Source organism: Carcharodon carcharias, chromosome 7 (genome assembly GCF_017639515.1).
Source record: "Carcharodon carcharias isolate sCarCar2 chromosome 7, sCarCar2.pri, whole genome shotgun sequence".
NCBI lineage: Eukaryota > Metazoa > Chordata > Chondrichthyes > Lamniformes > Lamnidae > Carcharodon > Carcharodon carcharias.
The window spans coordinates 995807-1013549 of record NC_054473.1 but is presented as its reverse complement, the minus strand read 5'-3'; the positions used below and the strand labels follow the sequence as shown (position 1 = coordinate 1013549).

The window sequence follows — 17743 nt, the reverse complement described above, 5'->3', positions numbered from 1 at the left end:
TTTGTTAAACATGATTTCCCTTTCTCAAAACCATGCTGATTCTTCCTGATTACCTTGAGTTTCTCTAAGTGCCCAGTTATAACCTCTTTATTGATCAATTCTAACATGTTTCGCATGACAGACATCAAGCTAACTGGCCCAAAGTATCCTGCCACCCTCCTTCTTGACTAGAGGATTATATTTGCTACTTTACAGTCTGATGGAACCTTTCCAGAATCTAGTGAATTTTGGAAAATTAACACCAACGCACCTACTACCTCATTATCCACATCTTTTAAGACTCCAGGATGAAATCCATCTGCTCAGTACTGCTTCCTTAGTTCCTTCGTGATTGTAATTTCACCAAGTTCCTCTCTCCCTTCCACCTCCTCATTTACAGCTATTCTAGAATTTTTTTGTATCCTCTAGTGAAGATGGAAGCAAACTTTTTTTATTCACCATTTCCTTATAATCGACTATTAACTCCCCATTGTTGCTCTCTGGAGGACTGACGCTCACTTTTCTTTTTTAAGTACCTGTAGAAACTCTTGCTATCCATTTTTACATTTCTAACCAATTTCCTCTCATACTGAAATCTTTCTCCTGATTAACCTTTTAGTCATTTTCTGCCGTTCTTTATATTCTGACCAATCATCTGACCTGTCACTTATCTTTGTGCAGTTATATACTTTTCCCTTAAGTTTGATGCTTTCCTTAACTACTTTAGTTAACCACGGATGGTGGGTCCTCCCCTTAGAATTTTTCTTTATAGTAGGAATATACTTATTCTATGTATTCTGAAATATCCCCTTAAATGTCTGTCATTTCTCAATTAATCTCTCCTCTAGCCTGGTACCCTGCTTCAATTCAGCTAGTTCAACTTTCATTCCCACTTTGTTGCCCTTATTTAAGTTTAAAAGACTAGTCTTAGACCCACTCTTCTCCCTTTCATGCTGGAAGTAAAACTGTGGTCGCTGCTACCAAGAGGTGCCTTCACTATGAGGTCATTAATTAATCCTGTCACATTACAGAATACCAAGTCTAAAATAACCTGCTCTCTGGTTAGTTCTTGAAAGTTTCTTGGAGCAGCACAATCTCGAAAGCATTTTATTAACTCCTCATCCAGGATACTACTGCGGTCCGATTTTCCCAATTTATATGTAGATTAAAGTCACCCATGATTATTGTAGTCCCTTTACCACAAGCACGCGTATTACTACTTGTATAGTTTGTCCTACACTATGTTTACTGTTAGGGAGCCTGTAGACCATTCCCCATAGTGACTTCTTTCCCCTACTATTCCTCATCTCCACCCAAACCAATTCTACATCCTGATCTCCTGAACCAAGATCATCTCTAACTATTGCACCAATGCCAACCTTAATCAACAGTGTTACCCCTTCACCTTTACCTAGCTTCGTATTCTTTTTGAATGTCATATACCCCTGAATATCCAGGACCCAATCCTTGTTATCCTGCAGCCATAGGGAACAAAGGAACAGAAGGAAGCCATTTGGCTCTTTGGGCCTGTTCCCCATTTGATGAGGCCACAATCAGATCAGCTATTGTCTTACCTGTCAACTCCACGTTCCTGTTGCTGCCGCAACACCCCACCCCCCACTCCACCTTAACACGACTGTCAAAAATCTGCCCCTAGTTCTAGTCTCCCCCACAAAGATGAAACATCCAGTATCTACTCGTATCGATCCCCCTCAGAATGATCTTTGTTTCGATAAAATCACTTCTCACTCTTCTAAACTCCAGTGGGGATAGGCCCAACCTACTCGACCTTTTCTCATAAGATAAGCCCTTCATCCCAGGAATGAGTCGAGTGAACCTTCTGTGAATTAATTCTAGTCCTTTTTCAAATAAGATCAAAACTGTGTACACTACTTCAAATGTGGTTTCACCGAGGCCGTGTACAGCTGCAGTAATACTTCCCTCCTTTTTATATTCCATTCCCCCTGCAATAAAAGCTAACATATCATTTGCTTTCCTAATTACTTGATATACTCACATACTATGTACCAGAACATCCCGACCCCTCTATATCACTGAGTTCTGCAGCCTCCTTCCACTTAGTTAATATATTGCATTTTTATTCTTCCTGCCAAGATGGATAAGTTCACATTTTCCCACATTATATTCCATCTGCCAGATTTTTCCCACTCACTTAGCCTGTCTATATCCCTTTGCAGACTCTGTACCTCCTCTTGATAGCTTACTTCCTGACCTATCTTGGTGTCATCACCAAATTTAGCTACATAGTCATCCATGTCATTGATATAGATTGTAACTAGTTGAGGCTGCAACGTTGATTCCTGTAGCACCCTATTAGTTACAGCTTGCCAACCTGGAAAAGACCCACTTATCTCTACTCTCTGCTTTCTTTTAGCTAAACAATCCTCTATCCATGCTAATATGTTACCCCCTCCACTGAATTCTTATATTGTGTGGCACTTTGTCAAACACCTTTTGTGAATCCAGGTATTGTGTCCAATCTGGGTACCACACTTTAGGAAGGGCCTGAGGGCTCTCAGCAGGATACGGGAGAAGATGTATTACATGGTTCCAGGCATGAGGGGTTACAATTATATGGATAGACTGGCGAAGCTGGTAGTGGTTTGCTAAGAGCAGAGATGGGCAAGAGCAAGGAAGAAAGACTTGCATTTATATAGTCACAAAACAGAAAATGCTGGGAAAAACTCAACAGATCTGACAACATCTGTGGAGAGAGAAAGTTAACATTTCGAGTCCATTTGACGGTTCTTCAGAGTAAATACAGACCAACTGCTGTAAGTACATTATTTAAATGGAAAGAGATTGTGGGTCATACTGACTCAAAATGCTAACTTTTTCTCTCTCCACAGATACTGTCAGACTGGCTGAGTTTTTCTAGCATTTTCTGTTTTTGTTTCAGAGTTCCAGCACCCGCAGTATTTTGCTTTTATCTGTGCATTTATATAATGGTTTTCATGACCACTGGATGCCCCAAAGTACTTTTGAAATGCAGTCACGGTTACAATGTAGGAAATGTGGCAGAAATTTGCTCCCACAAATTGCAATGACCAGATAATCTGTTTTGGTGATTTCAGGTTATTATCGGATCAGCCAAGATCTTATTAAATGGCGGAGCAGGCTCAAGGGGCTGAATGGCCTACTCCTGCTCCTTGTTCGTATGTCCATATGATCTTTTACATCCAACTGAGCAAGCAGCCAGGAACTCAGTTTTAGGTCTCATCTGAAAATTGGCACCTCCAATAGTGCAGCAGTACTTCAGTACTGCACTGGAATGTCGGCCTGGATTCTTGTGCTCAAGTACTGGTGTGGAATTTGAACCCAAACCTTGTGACTCAGAGGCAAGTGTGTCACCCACTGAGTCACAGCTGACATTGAAGAGCAGGTTTGATTGAGGTATTTAAAATCAGGAAGGGTTAAATTGAGTAAATAAAAACTGTTTTCAGTGACTATAGGGTTGCTAACCAGAGGGCACTTATTTAAGGTGATTGGTAAAGGAACCAGAGGCAACACAAGAAAAAACTTTTATGCTTTTAGGATTTGAAATGTGCTACCTGATGATGGTGGATACAGGTTAAATAGTAGCTGCAAAGGGAATTCGACAAATACTTGGAGGAAAAAGTTGTACCGATATGGGGAAAGAACAGGAGAGTAGGACTACTAGGAAGAGCTGGCATAGATTTGATGGATCAGGTAGCCTCCTATGCTGCATTATTCTATGCTTCTACAATAGTTTGTAATGTTACAGCCGGGATGGGAGGAGTGCACAGTTTGACTAACCCCATGCCTCCACAGGTCGTCCCATTAGCTTAAAAGTTTGATTCACTCACCAAAATGGCCAATTGCTTACCTTTACCACTGTTTCTCAGAATAAAAGAGACTTTAACCAGAACAAACTTACTAGTTTATTATAAAACCAGACTTGTCAAATAGAAAGGCAAAGCTTATTAACGTACAGTATGGAATATGAAATTATGCTAATTACTCTTTTGCGATACCTTAAGTGTGTCTGTCTCATTCATACACACCAAAAAATAAAAATAGAGGAATTCTGCCAAAGGTTAAAAGTCAATGATTCAGTGGAAAAGGTAAGATGGTGGAGTCCTTGAAATGGTCCCTGGGTTGGTGTCTCTGTACAGGTCGGTCAAACCATCGATGACTCTTTCACTGCTTTTCAGGTGGACTGCAGGAACAATCGCAGGTACTCAATTCCAGCATGTAGAGCAACTTAGAAGTAGCTTATATTCACTTTGGCTGTGGACTGGCTCTGGACTGCAAAAAGGCTGCTGTCGCTTTCTGAAGCAGTTGGCGGTGGTCCTCCCCAAAACCAAAACCAACTTAAACACAGTTCCAGGCATGGTTGTTTTTTCCAGAGCCACAAAGTACCATGTGACCCCTTTTGTACACAGTTCACTGGGGTCAAGAGGTTTCCAGCTTCTTTACAGCTGCTTAATTACCTTTTCTTGTAAATGGATGTCTCTTCCAAGAAAAGCAACCAGAGTTTTTGCATTAACCCTTGAAGGAACAGTGTCTTTTAAAACACAGATTCTTCCAGAATGTTCTTAGCCCTTGAAGATGAACTATTTTCTGTGATTAAAATGTTTATCACAGTAACCTGAAATCTCTTGTTTCTAATTTTCAGTTACCGATGATATGTATGCGGAGCAGTCTGAGAACCCAGAGAATCCGCTGCGGTGTCCCATCAAACTCTATGACTTCTACCTCTTTAAATGGTGAGAATATTTCCATTCTCAGTAACTTTTCAGTTTATGGCTGTACATAAGGGATAAGTCATAGAGGTCTACAGCACAGAGAAAGGCCCTTCGGCCCATCGGGTTTACACCAGTCAAACAAGTACCTAACTATTCTAATCCCATTTTCCAGCACTAGGCCCATAGCCCTGTATGCCCTGGCATCGCAAGTGCACATCCAAATACTTCTTCAATGTTATGAGGGTTTCTGCCTCCACCACCCTTTCAGACAGTGAGTTCCAGATTCCCACCACCCTCTGGGTGAAAAAATTCTTCCTCACATCCCCTCTAAACCTCCTGCCCCTTACCTTAAATCTGTGCTCCCTGGTTATTGATCCCTCCACCTAGGGGAAAAGTTCCTTCCTGTCTACCCTATTCATGCCCCTCATAATTTTATACACTCAATCTTGTCCCCCGTCAATCTCCTCTGCTCCAGGGAAAATAACCCCAGTCTATCCAATCTCTCCTCATAACTAAAACTCTCCAGCTCAGGCAACATCCTGGTAAATCTCCTCTGCACTCTGTGTAGTACAATCACACCTTTCCTATAATGCGGACTCTAGATCTGCACGCAATACTCTAGCTGTGGCCTAACCAGTGTTATATACAGCTCCAGCATAACCTCCCTGTTCTTATGTTCTATGCCTCGGCTAATAAAGGCAAATATCCCATATACCTTCTTAACCACTTTATCTACCTGTCCTGCTACCTTAAGGGACTGATGGACATGCACATCAAGGTCCCTCTGATCCTCGGTACTTCCCAGTGTCCTACCATTCATCATATATTCCCGTCCCTTGTTTGTCCCAAATGCATCACCCCACACTTACCCAGATTAAATTCCATTTGTCACTGATCAGCCCATCTGACCAGCCCGTCTATATCCTCCTGTAATCTAAGGCTATCCTCCTCACTATTTACCACTCCACCAATTTTCGTGTCATCTGCGAAATTACTGATCAACCCTCCTACATTCAAGTCTAATTCGTTTATATATACCACAAACAGCAAGGGACCCAACACCAATCCCTGTGGAACTCCACTGGACACAAGCATCCAGTCACAAAAACACCCCTTGACCATCACCTTCTGCTTCCTGCCGCTTAGCCAATTCTGGATCCAATTTGCCAAATTGCCTTAGATCCCAAGGGCTCTTATCTTAACTGGTCTATAATTTCTATGCCTTCCAGACTCACTTGCTCTCACTTCTAATTTTGGCTGTGCATCTCCCCCTGCTGAACCTCTTCTCAGGATCCCATCCCCCTGCCAAATTAGTTTAAACCCTCCACAACAGCACTAGCAAACCTCCTCACAAGGACGTTGGTCCCGTTCCGGTTCAGGTGCAAACTGTTCACCTTGTACAGGTCCACAGCCCCCAGAAACGGTCCCTATGTTCCAGAAATCTAAAGCCCTCCTTCCCAAGAGGGGTATAGAATGTGTAGGGAGGAACTTAAAAAGGAAATTAGGAGAGTAAAAAGGTGGCATGAAACGCATTGGCAGGTAAAATAAAGGAAAATCCAAAGTTATTTTACAAGTACATTAAGAGTAAGAGGATAATTAGGGAAAGAGGAGGGCCCATTGAGGATCATAGTGGTAATTTGTGTGTGGAGCCGGAAGATGTATTTAACTTAAAGGGTTAAATAAAAACTAGAACCCCTCCCATTCCTTAGCTTAATCTATTTTAAAGTGGAGAAAAACACTTACCCACTACTCACCAATCAGCTCTCACCTTTGTGCTGATGTCACTTTTCGAAGCTTCCTCGCACTCGCACTGGTTCTGATCTCTCCGCCGCTCTCTCGCACTGTCTTGTGATGTCACTCTTGTTCAATAAGCTGCTACAACTCAGTACTTATTGCCTCTTGTGACTTACATACGAAATAGAAGCAGAAGGTGGCCATTCGTCTCCTCGAGCCTGCTCCGTCATTCATTAAGATCATGGCTGCTCTCTTTTGAATTCCACATTCCCATCTACCTCCGATAACCTTAGATTCTTGTTAGGCAAGGGAATCGATCTACCTCCACCTTAAAAATATTCAGTGACTCCGCCTCCACCGCCTTTGGAGGCAGGGTGTTCCAAAGTTGCACAACCCTCAGGAAAAAAAAGCTCCTCATCTCTGTCCTAATTAGGGTGACCCCTAATTTTAAAACAATACCCCCTAATTCTGAACTCAACCACAAGAGGAAACATCCTTTCTATGTCCACCTTGTCAAGACCGCTCAGGATCTTGTAAACTTCAATCAAGTCACCCCTCACTCTTCAAAACTCCTGTGGAAACAGGCCCAGTCTGTCCCACCTCTCCTCATAAGACGAGCCGCTCATTTCAGATATCAATCTAGTAAACCTCCTGTGAACTGCCTGCAACCCATTTACATCTTTCCTTAAATAAGGAGACCAAAACTGCACACACTATTAAACTGGATCAGATTTATTAATATCTCCTTTTATGCTTCTTGTTTTTCGCATTAGAGATATCCATTGTTCAGCATCATTAGTCACCCCATAAATGAGTTTCATCCCTTATGAGTGCTCCTTTACCTGTCCAATTTCTGGGGGGTAAGTGTAGTGAGACCCAGGCATTGAACAAGGGAATCCTTGCCGCTGTAATGTAGTTTACTGGAATATATTGAGTACTGTCATGTACCCAGATTCTGAATGGCTCAGGTGATGAACCAAGAGGCACATTTCTCATTTTAAGTACAGGGATTTGATTATATTAATGCAAACATTTTTCCTCAGTGTGAAAAACATTTGCTGCTTCCATGTTAATTCCCAATGTGAGCTTGATCTTTGTAACACGGTCGTTCATCTTCACAGAATCACAGTGCAGAAGAGGCCCTTCGGCCCATCGAGTCTGCACCGACACGTGAGAAACACCTGACCTACCTACCTAAACCCATTTACCAGCACTTGGCCCATAGCCTTGAATGTTATGACTTGCCAAGTGCTCATCCAGGTGCTTTTTAAAGGATGTGAGGCAACCTGCCTCCACCACCCTCCCAGGCAGCGCATTCCAGACCGTCACCACCCTCTGGGTAAATAAGTTTTTTCTCACATCCCCCTGAACCTCCCGCCCCTTACCTTGAACTTATGCCCCCTTGTGACTGACTCTTCAACTAAGGGGAACAGCTGCTCCCTATCCACCCTGTCCATGCCCCTCAAAATCTTGTACACCTCGATTAGGTCACCCTTCAGTCTTCTCTGCTCCAACGAAAACAACCCAAGTCTATCCAACCTCTCTTCATAACTTAAATGTTTCATCCCAGGCAACATCTCGGTGAATCTCCTCTGCACCCCCTTCAGTGCAATCGAATCCTTATGAGGTTAAATGCTCCCAACAAGCCTCTGAATAACATAGTATCTCTGCTAGCATCAGACTTCATGCCAGCTAGGAGAAGGTTGACTACAGACTATTTACATAGAATTACATTGAACATACGACACAGAAATGGGTAATTTGGCCCAACTAGTTTGTACTGGTGTTGACACTCCCCGTGTGTCTCCTACTGTTATAACTATCCCATCTCAGACTTTCAGCATTTTTCTTTCTATTCCCTTTTCTCATGTACTTTAATTTCCTTTTGAAAGCCTCTATGCTGTTTGCTTCAAGCATTTCCTGTGGTCGGGAATTGCACATTCCAACCACTCGAATTTATCATTTTCCTATTTGATTTATTAATTAGTTATTGCGTTTATGACCCCTAGTTCTGGGTTCTCTCACATTCTGTCCATACCTATCCTGTCCAACCCATTCATTATTTAAAAACCTCTATCAGCTCACCCCGTAAGTCTTCCTTTTCTAATTAAATAAGCCCAAACCTGTTCAATCTTTCCTGATATCTGTGTATCTCATCTGTACATCATTTTTGCACTCTCTCCAGTGTGTGTATGTCAATTTTTCAATAGTATGGAGACCAGAACTGCTCCAGTGACTGAGTCAGCGGGACCAACCCCACCTCCGCCACCCAAACACTCTGGTTTTTTAATTCATTCATGGGATGTGGGCTGCATTTATTGCCCATCCCTAATTCCCCTTGAGAAAGTGGTGGTGAGCCGCCTTCTTGAACCGCTGCAGTCCATGTGGTGTAGGTACACACACAATGCTGTTGGGGAGGGAGTTCCAGGATATTGACCCAGCGACAGTGAAGGAACGGTGATATATTTCCAAGTCAGGATGGTGAGTGACTTGGAGGGGAACTTCCAGGTGGTGGTGTTCCCATCTATCTGCTGCCCTTGTCCTTCTAGATTGTGGTGGCCGTGGGTTTGGAAGGTGCCCAAGTCTGCCTGGCACTAATCTACTGCCAGTTATTATGAGGTCTGCTCTCAGCAAACATTGGAGGGGAAAACAATGCTCATCTCTTCCTGGAAATTTGTAGTTTATCTGCTGAACACATAGCCATTAAATATGTGCGGAAACCATTGCACTAAATGCTGTAATACAGAAACCTGAGAGTAAAATTTGTGTTAAGTGATGAGGGAAGAATTCTGCTTTTCCCCAAATAACCTTCAATAATATTTTGTTTAGTCCCCAGAGTGTGAAGGGCAGGAACGACACCTTTTACCTGACACCTGAGCCTGTGGTGGCACCAAACAGCCCAATCTGGTACTCCACTCAGCCAATCAGCAAAGAGCACATGGAACAAATGTTGACTCGGATTCTGACAGTGCGAGAGATCCAGGAAGCTTTTGCCATAGCTGCTGCGAACCTTCACTAAAGCCTGGCTCGAAACAGAGGGGAAAGGAATGCACCTTGTGCACTACGAGCAACCCAGAGATCGCTCAGCCACATATCAGTGCAGCTTCAACAAAGTCTTCGGAGGTTTCAGAAAAGTGTCATCAGATGTATATCTGTGGATAATATAGTATAATCGGGTTTCGCTACCAGATACGAGGAGTCTGGCAACTATTCTCAAGTGGGCGATTTGATTTTTATTTTGTTTTGAACCTGTAGCAGCGTTTTTTTTTGTTTTGGAGGCAGAAAGGCCTGTTGACATTTGGAAACCCCTGTCATGAACTCCAACACACGGACTGCTGAAACCCTCAGGGTGAACTCATCATGTAATTGGTGTGAGACAGACCTGTAGTAATCTTTATGCCAATTGCTGGCTTAAACTGGGCCTCCACTGAAGAGAATTTAACATGAAAGGGAGAATGAAAAGCTGATGAAGGTTTATAAAATTAAAAAGTTTTTCAATACTTAAAAAAAAATGATGTTTTTAGACAGTGACTAGAACTGAAGACTTTTCACACACCTGGCCTTGTGCAGAGGCCTCTACTCCAGGCAAAGTGCACAGAGAAATTATTGTAATATACTCGTGTACCATTATAAAGAGACCTTTCTGTTTCTCTGTATTTCTGTTCTAATAGTCTGTACAAAACAGCAAGCAACTCTTTCAGCCTAGGATTATGCAAAGAGATGTCATTGTGACAAAATGAAGTAAACACCCTGGGGAATAGGGAGGGACCACCTTGCACTTGCTCATTTCCTGTGTACAGCGCTCATCACTTTGAAAGGCTGGTGGTGTGCCGTTTGGTATACGTATGTTAATCGTTAAAATTCTTAGTGAAATGAAGTTACCAATCAGGTCGAATCATTTCAATTACTTTCTGATCATCAATTTCAGTCTGCTGGTTGCTTCTCCTCATTACTGCCATGGTTAGGCTAAGGCATTATTGATATGAGGATGTTGTAACATTATGACTTAGTAATTTGGCATTAATCCTAGTACTGTATTTATTGTGATATTTAAATATCACAGTTGTGGTGTAAAGATACAGTAACTTTATTTTGGAAAAAAAATTGATTTTATACTTTTTTTGCTAGAAAGATGATTTGTTATTACTATAATGCAATATTTGGCATGTCACATGGTCCAAAATTTGCAGTGTTTCCCAATTCTATGCAGGGTTATAGAAGTTGAATTACAATCTACACCTGCCTGTACTGTGAAGCTGATATTGATGAACATAACCCATAATGTAGGAGACAAACTGTCATAATGTTCTCTAGTGGTTTTGGATTAACACTAGGCTTAGCTGATCTAGTTTTAGGCATTGAGTATTTTGGAAATGCAGAATGTTCTATGATCCATGTTTTGGTTTGTGTTCAGAAAAACAGACTTTAGACTGAATGCTTTGGTACAGAGCTGAAATTTGTTTCTCTTAGTTGCGTTTTGTTCTTTGTATGACTGCATGCTCAGATTCTAGCAGAAGGTGAGTTTTGTTAGTCAAATAAGGGGGCAATTTGTTGAACTTTTTAAGATTTCACCCTAAAGTTTGGTCATCCATAGTTAATTGTCCAGTAGCGCCTCCTGTTGATTAGTTTGGGTATGTGTATCAGATTGGGTGCTCTGAGAGAGGTTGAGGTGCCCCTGCTGATTCATCCTCAATCTGGCAATCTGAGTGCCTTCTGACCCTTAGTATCTATATTATTAAAGTGATGGATGGTGTGACAATCAGGGAGTCGAGATCTACAAGCCTAGTGTACTTGCTACCGGGAGATGTGAGCATAGCCCCAGTAGAGCACGGACGTGTGACTAGCAACCCTGCTTGGATCTGTGGAACTCATTTCCAATGTACTGTTACAGCTGTTTCTTTCACCTGCCTCCCCTCCCCATTCCCCAATGACTAAATTGATGCTGTTAATTCACAGCAATGTAATTTTCATTCACATTTTGTGAAAGTGAGTCTTTAAATCAAATATAAGAATTTTTTTAGAAAATGGTGCTTTTGGTTTTAAAAAGAATTATGGTTTTGCATATTGGATTCTGGAGGATGACAGAAAACCTGTTGAAACTATTTTTAAATGGAGGTTTCTTTTGGTAAAGGAGCTGCTCTGTAACAACACATTCCCTGAGCGATCAGCCCTGACTGGGAACAAAGCATGGCTGCTTATATCTGACTCTTCTGTATAAATGTTTGCATTGCAGGTAATTTTTATTCTGGATTTATTCAGCTTTGTATGGAAAGTCTGGCACCATTGAGATTGTGATGTGTGCGATATTAAAAGGGTTGCGTTAAAGTTAGTAACATCAGTTGTAATGAAAGTGGACTTGGAAACGAAGAAATGAGACAATCAGTTCCATTGTCGCAGTTATTCTGATTGTTATATGCCAGTATCTATTAGCAACTTGATCAATTTACTCAGTACACCACCTGCTTATACTTAATAGTATCAAAGCCCAGTAACTGAAATGCAAATATCCACTGTACATTTCCATTTAGTTCAGTGGGAGGACTGCAACTGACTGACTTTGTTCACTTGCTAGCATAGCTCCAGACACACACATTCAGCCCGTATGTAATCTTATATTTTGGCTTGTTTAAAATCTTGTCTACTTAAAAGAATCGTGATCCTAAGGAACTTTGACTATCTAAAGTAGCTTTTTTTTTTCAGTTTTAGTTATTCATATTGTATTCAGTGAGAAAGTACAGTAGGGTCTTGAGGCTTTCAGCATTTTTAACTCTATTGCACCCCAGTTTCGATCTATTGATCTGTGATGAAGTGAGCTGAGCCCGCTGCTCCTAGAGCAGCTTTCAAAGCACAAATTAAAGTTACATTATATTTACAACTTTCCATGTTTTATTCAAAATGTTCTCAGGATAATTTTGATTTTGAGATTGTTGGCTTTCTAAATTCATGAACCACACAAACTAGTTAAAGGCAACTCATGTTACATTTTTAACATGGAGAGCCTTTTCCTCCACATTCCTAGTCTTTCTGTCCTGCAGTACTGTGGTGCCCAGCACCACCACACCCCCGTCCCATACCCACAAGGTCTGGGGGGAAAAGAGAGAGCAATTTCCAAATTTTCAGTGTGTGAAGAAGTGACATCTGTCATCACTCCTAAAAGGCCTGTTTCTAATCTTAAGGTTATGCCCCCACCATGTTCCGAGCTCCCCCACTAATAGGGTAGGTATAGAGAAGCTTTCAACTCCTTTAATTGTACATATTTCAGTTAGATCATCGCCCCCCTAATCTTTGATACTTGAGTCTAGCCTATGCAACCTGTTGTCATAATTTAACCCTTTTTAACCCTGGTATCATTCTGGTGAATCTGCACTGCACCGTCTCCAAGGACAATATATCCTTCCTGCATTGCAATTTGAACTGACAGTGCTCCAGATTGCATCTGATCAGAGCTTTATAGGGGCTGTAGCATAACTTTCCTCCCCTGACTGGATTCACTTTGATTCCTGTTAAAACAGTAATAAAATCTCAAACTGGGCCAAAAGAATAATACAAGCATTGAGGCAGTGATATGGGTGCCAAGAGTAAGGGGGTATTATGCTTGACACTTTGTGCAGTGACCCTGTCCAAGGACTGATGTAGGAGCCTGAACCAGAAAAGCTGTTCATTTTCACCCTAGAGTTCCCAATCTCATCCCTCTCTCTTTGGGTAAAAGAGAACGTGCAAAATAAAAAATTGAATTTTTTTTAAAGCTATGCATCTTTGATCACAATTGCTAAGTCCCTAAATCACTACAGCTCTCGTCCAAGCATTACTGGCTGAGAGAATATCCTTCAACCTTTCAGTGTTTCTATCTATTCTTAACCTGTGAGGTGTTTTTATTGCTGGTCAGAAATACGTTAGAGATTTGTTTTCTGAGAGCCTTGGTTTTTCTCTTCTCTCTCCTCCTCCCCACCCCCCCCCGCCACCAAACCCCCGACTCCTGCCCACTGACCATGCACTACCCCTAGCCAACCACACCTAGTCCTTCACCTGCCACACCAGAACCATTACTAGGAGGTCCTGAGCCAGCTGGGGCAATTCGTCTTGCCCCCCCGCCCTCCACCACCACCTTTCTTTGTATCAAGGAGCCTCCAACTGCCAGTATGCTAATCTCCATGAACAAACTTCAGTCATTTCACTGAAAAGTGATATGGCCTGATTAATTTCTGCAACAATATAATCTATAAGTACAGGATCAAGTGAGGAACAGCAGCGAGCAGACTGGTGTCTCCCTTGAACCACTAACATAGCTTGTCAGAGTAATTCAGCCCTTTCAAAGTGCATCCTTGTTCCTCCCTCCAGCTTTCCCAGGTCCCCTAGATCTGGAAGCATGTCACCATCTCTGAACCTGGCGTAATCTGCTTGAGAAGGGTGTAGATTACAGAGGTGGGTTCTATGTTAATTTTTTTTAAATTTAAAAGGGAACTTAAAACTTGTACAATGTTCTTTTGATTATTTTACTCTTGTGATACAGTTTTAAGCATTTTAAATAAAGTTAAGAGATTAAATGCTTTTTTTAAAAAAGAGCAATAAGTTTGTAGAAAGTTATATGTACATTAGGCTTTTTCCCCAAAAAACCTCTAGAATGGACTCCAGACCGTGTTAATAAAAGCAAGGCAAAATACTGCAGATGCTGGAAATCTGAAACAAAAACAAAAAATGCTGGAAGAATTCAACAGGTCTGACAGTATCTATTGTACAGACAGCACCTGTTATAAGAGTCATACGGATTCGAAACGTTATCTCTGTCTGTCCACAGATGCTGTCAGACCTGCTGAGTTTTTCCAGCATTTTTGTTTTGTCGTTCCAGACCATGTTGCATCATTTAAATTTTGTCCTCATCTGTTTTCTGTCGGCTTAATGTGTCTACCATGCCTCCTTTCAGTTGAACTGTAAATTATTTGCAGCCCCTAAATCACTAAAGTAAATATCCCAAGGCTAAGAAGCTGTCACTAAAACAGAAAATACAATTCTCCAACCATTTCACATGTATACAGTAGCCATGCTGCCTCGAATTCAGAAATTAGTTTGTAATCCTGTTGTATTTCTTGTTGAAATTTGGAATTATCGGGGATATCTTTGAGAGATTGACTAAGCTAAAGTCCATATTATCTTGTCTGACAGTAAAACGCACCAGTATTCTGCCTCTGCATTATATCAATGTAATTTATTATTAGCTTTTAATTTCTCTCCTGGGGCCCACCCCTATCCAAAATACACAGAAATAGCCTTTCTGTTTTCCACATCAGCCACCTTCCATTGGATTAATATAGTTTTCAAATGGATTTTCATTAACTGGGATCTGTTGCCAGCTCAGGTAAAATATGTCCTTGCCTATAATTTCTCAATGCCCTTTCGTCAGCATTATGGTAAAGTCGCAATTGTGCCAGTTGAACTGACCAGTAGCAGGTGAAACACTCTGCACCCAAAGAAAATCCTGGGCTACAGAGTGACCAGTGAGGCTCAAAGGCAAGAGCGGACCAAACCATAAGATGGAACAATACACAGAAATAACTTGCATTAATATAGCATCTTTCATGGTCTATGGAAACAGCTTCCACCTCCCCTTTCAGGCAGTGCATTTGCTGCATAAAAGCTAATAGTACAACCACCACCATCTGCAAGTTCCCCTCCAAGCCACAGACCATCCTGACTTGGAAATACATTGCTGATTCTTCACTGTCACTGGGTTAGTAACCTGGAACTCCCTCCCTAACAGCACTGTGGGTGTACCTACACCACATGGACTGCAGCCGTTCAAGAAGGCAGCTCACCACCACCTTCTCAAGGGCAACTAGGGATGGGCAATAAATGTTGGCCTGGCCAGTGACACCCACATCCCATTAAGAATAAAAAGATAATCATCACCCTGTAGTTGTTCTTGAGTTTTTCTTCCTCATTCATTAGTGATGCTGTCCCTATCTTCATTTTCTGTTCTCACTTATTTGCCCATTTAAAACTTTATGGAGCTCATCTCCCCTTTGCTACCTGCCATCCTTTCTCTTTACCATTGTTTTGCAGCTCAAACAGTGGATACATTTTTAGTGCTCACCACAAGTTTAACTGCTGGTTAAAGTTAGTTAGGCTCACTGACTATCCCTGACTATGCCTCTAAGCACTGGATGTTTGTTTAAATTTGGCTTCCAAGTTCCTCTGTCAAGACAGTGCTTCTCTACTGGGACTACACTTAAGAACTGTATGTCTGAACTGCTATTCAGCTGTTTAAATAGCTTTGCCTAGCTTACAACCCATCCTGCACTGCTGCTGTTAACTGCTGAGCCTGTGACTGTGTGACTTGTTTTTCAGCTACAGTCTGATTCCTGGTTGGAGATTCACTCTCCTAGGCTGAAGTGTGTTTCTCTGCTGCTTCTGGATTTTAAGATGACTTCCAACCTCGTTATTGTCTTTCTGCCCAACAATCAATTTTTACACACCACTTGAATCTTCATTTCCATGCGAATACCTCCAGTACTACGTTTCAAATAGCTTCAGGATTCACTCGTCCTTCACCCCTCTCTCAAAACATAAGAATTAAGAGCAGGAGTAGGTAATTTGGCTCCTCAAGCCTGCTCTGCCATTTGATACAATCTACCCCATACCCTTTGACACTCTTGTCAGTCAAGTATTGAACTCTGCCTCTAATATATCCAATGACCCAGCCTCCACTGCTCTCTGGAGAGAGTTCCACAGAATAATTACCCTCAGAGAAAAATGTCTCCTCATCTCTGTTTTAAATGGGCGATCCTTTATTTTTAAACTGTGTCCCCTAGTTCTAGCCTCTCCCACAAGCATCCACCCTGTCAGGTCCCCTCAGATCTTTTATGTTTCAATGAGGTCACCTCTCATTCTCCTAAACTCCAATGGACATAGGCCCAGCCTGTCCGACCTTTCCTCAACCCAGGAATTAGTCGAGTGAACCTTCCCTGAACTGCTTCCAATGCAATTATATCCTTTCTCAAATAAGAAGACCAAAACTACACACTTTTCCAGATGTGGCCTTGCCTACAAGTGTAGCAAACCATCCCAACTTTCATTGCAAGGGGAATGGAATATAAAAGATAACGTTCCATTTGCCTCCCTAATCACTTGCTGTATTTGCAGACTTACTTTTGGTGATTCATGTACCATTTTCTCCCTACTTAAATAGTATGCTGATTTTCCATTCTTCCTGTCAAAGTGGACAAGTTCATTTTTAAAAATTATTTGTTCATGGGATGTGGGCATCACTGGCTAGGCCAGCATTTATTGCCCATCTCTTGTTCAGAGGGCATTTAAGAGTCAACCACATTGCTGAGAGTCTGGAGTCACATATAGGCCAGACCAGGTAAGGACAGCAGATTTCCTTTCCTAAAGGACATTAGTGAACCAGATGAGTTTTTACAACAATCAACTATGGTTTCATGTCATCATTAGACTTTTAATTCCAAATTTTTATTGGATTCAAATTCCACCATCTGCTGTAGTGGGATTCAAACCCGGGTCCCCAAAGCATTACCCTGGGTCTCTGGATTACTAGTCCAGTGACAATACCACTATGCCATTTGCTCCCCCTGTTTCCTCCCACCTGTTCATATTTTTCCACTTACTCCATCTACCAAATTTTTACCCATTCACTTAAGCCTGCAAAGGAATATAAAATAGGTCATGTCCTCTTCACAACTTATACTCCTACCTATCTTTATGTCATCAGCAAATTTATCAACCATGCAGTCTCTTCATTCAAGTCATTGATATAGATGAACATCAGTTCATCCAATGTAAGTCAACTTAATCTCTGGTGGGGCCTCTGACTTTAACTCCTGACTCGCAACTATCGACTCTCTTTTCATTTGTTTTTTTTAAGCCAGGCCATAATCTATCCCATAATATCTATCCCAACTTAATATGTAACCAGGTCTGGGTTTTCCCTGGGTCCAAATGTACATTTTGCTGCTCTGGTTCTGAACTCCAGTTCCCCCATTTCACTCTTTTCTCTTTACTCCATCTAGAATCTCCACACTTATCACACTCCTTTTCATTTCTCTCCTTTAGAATACTCTGTCCTTTTTATTTGTTCTTGGGACTTGTGCACTGCTGGCTAGGCCACCATATATTGCCAGTCCCTAATTGCCCTTGAGAAGGTAGGAGTGAGCTGCTGCCTTGAACTGCCTGCAATCACTGTAGGTACATCCAGAGTGCTGTTAGGGAGGCCATTCGAGGGTTTTGACCCAGTGACAGTGAAGGAATGGCAGTATAGTTCCAAGTCAGGATGGTGAGTGGCTTGG

General features: G+C 41.8%; 1 protein-coding gene across 3 annotated transcripts in view; it reads left to right on the top strand.

The window, feature by feature from the left end:
- Positions 1-12315, top strand: part of LOC121280169 (glutamine-rich protein 1-like) — a 64099-nt gene extending 51784 nt beyond the window's left edge. For all 3 annotated transcript variants that reach the window (XM_041191884.1, XM_041191882.1, XM_041191883.1), the window contains 2 exons: positions 4640-4730; positions 9273-12315. In XM_041191884.1, coding sequence (XP_041047818.1) covers positions 4640-4730; positions 9273-9462 — 281 coding nt within the window. In that variant the 3' untranslated portion in view covers positions 9463-12315. The remainder of the gene's footprint in view (positions 1-4639; positions 4731-9272) is intronic.
- The last annotated feature ends 5428 nt before the right edge of the window (positions 12316-17743 follow it).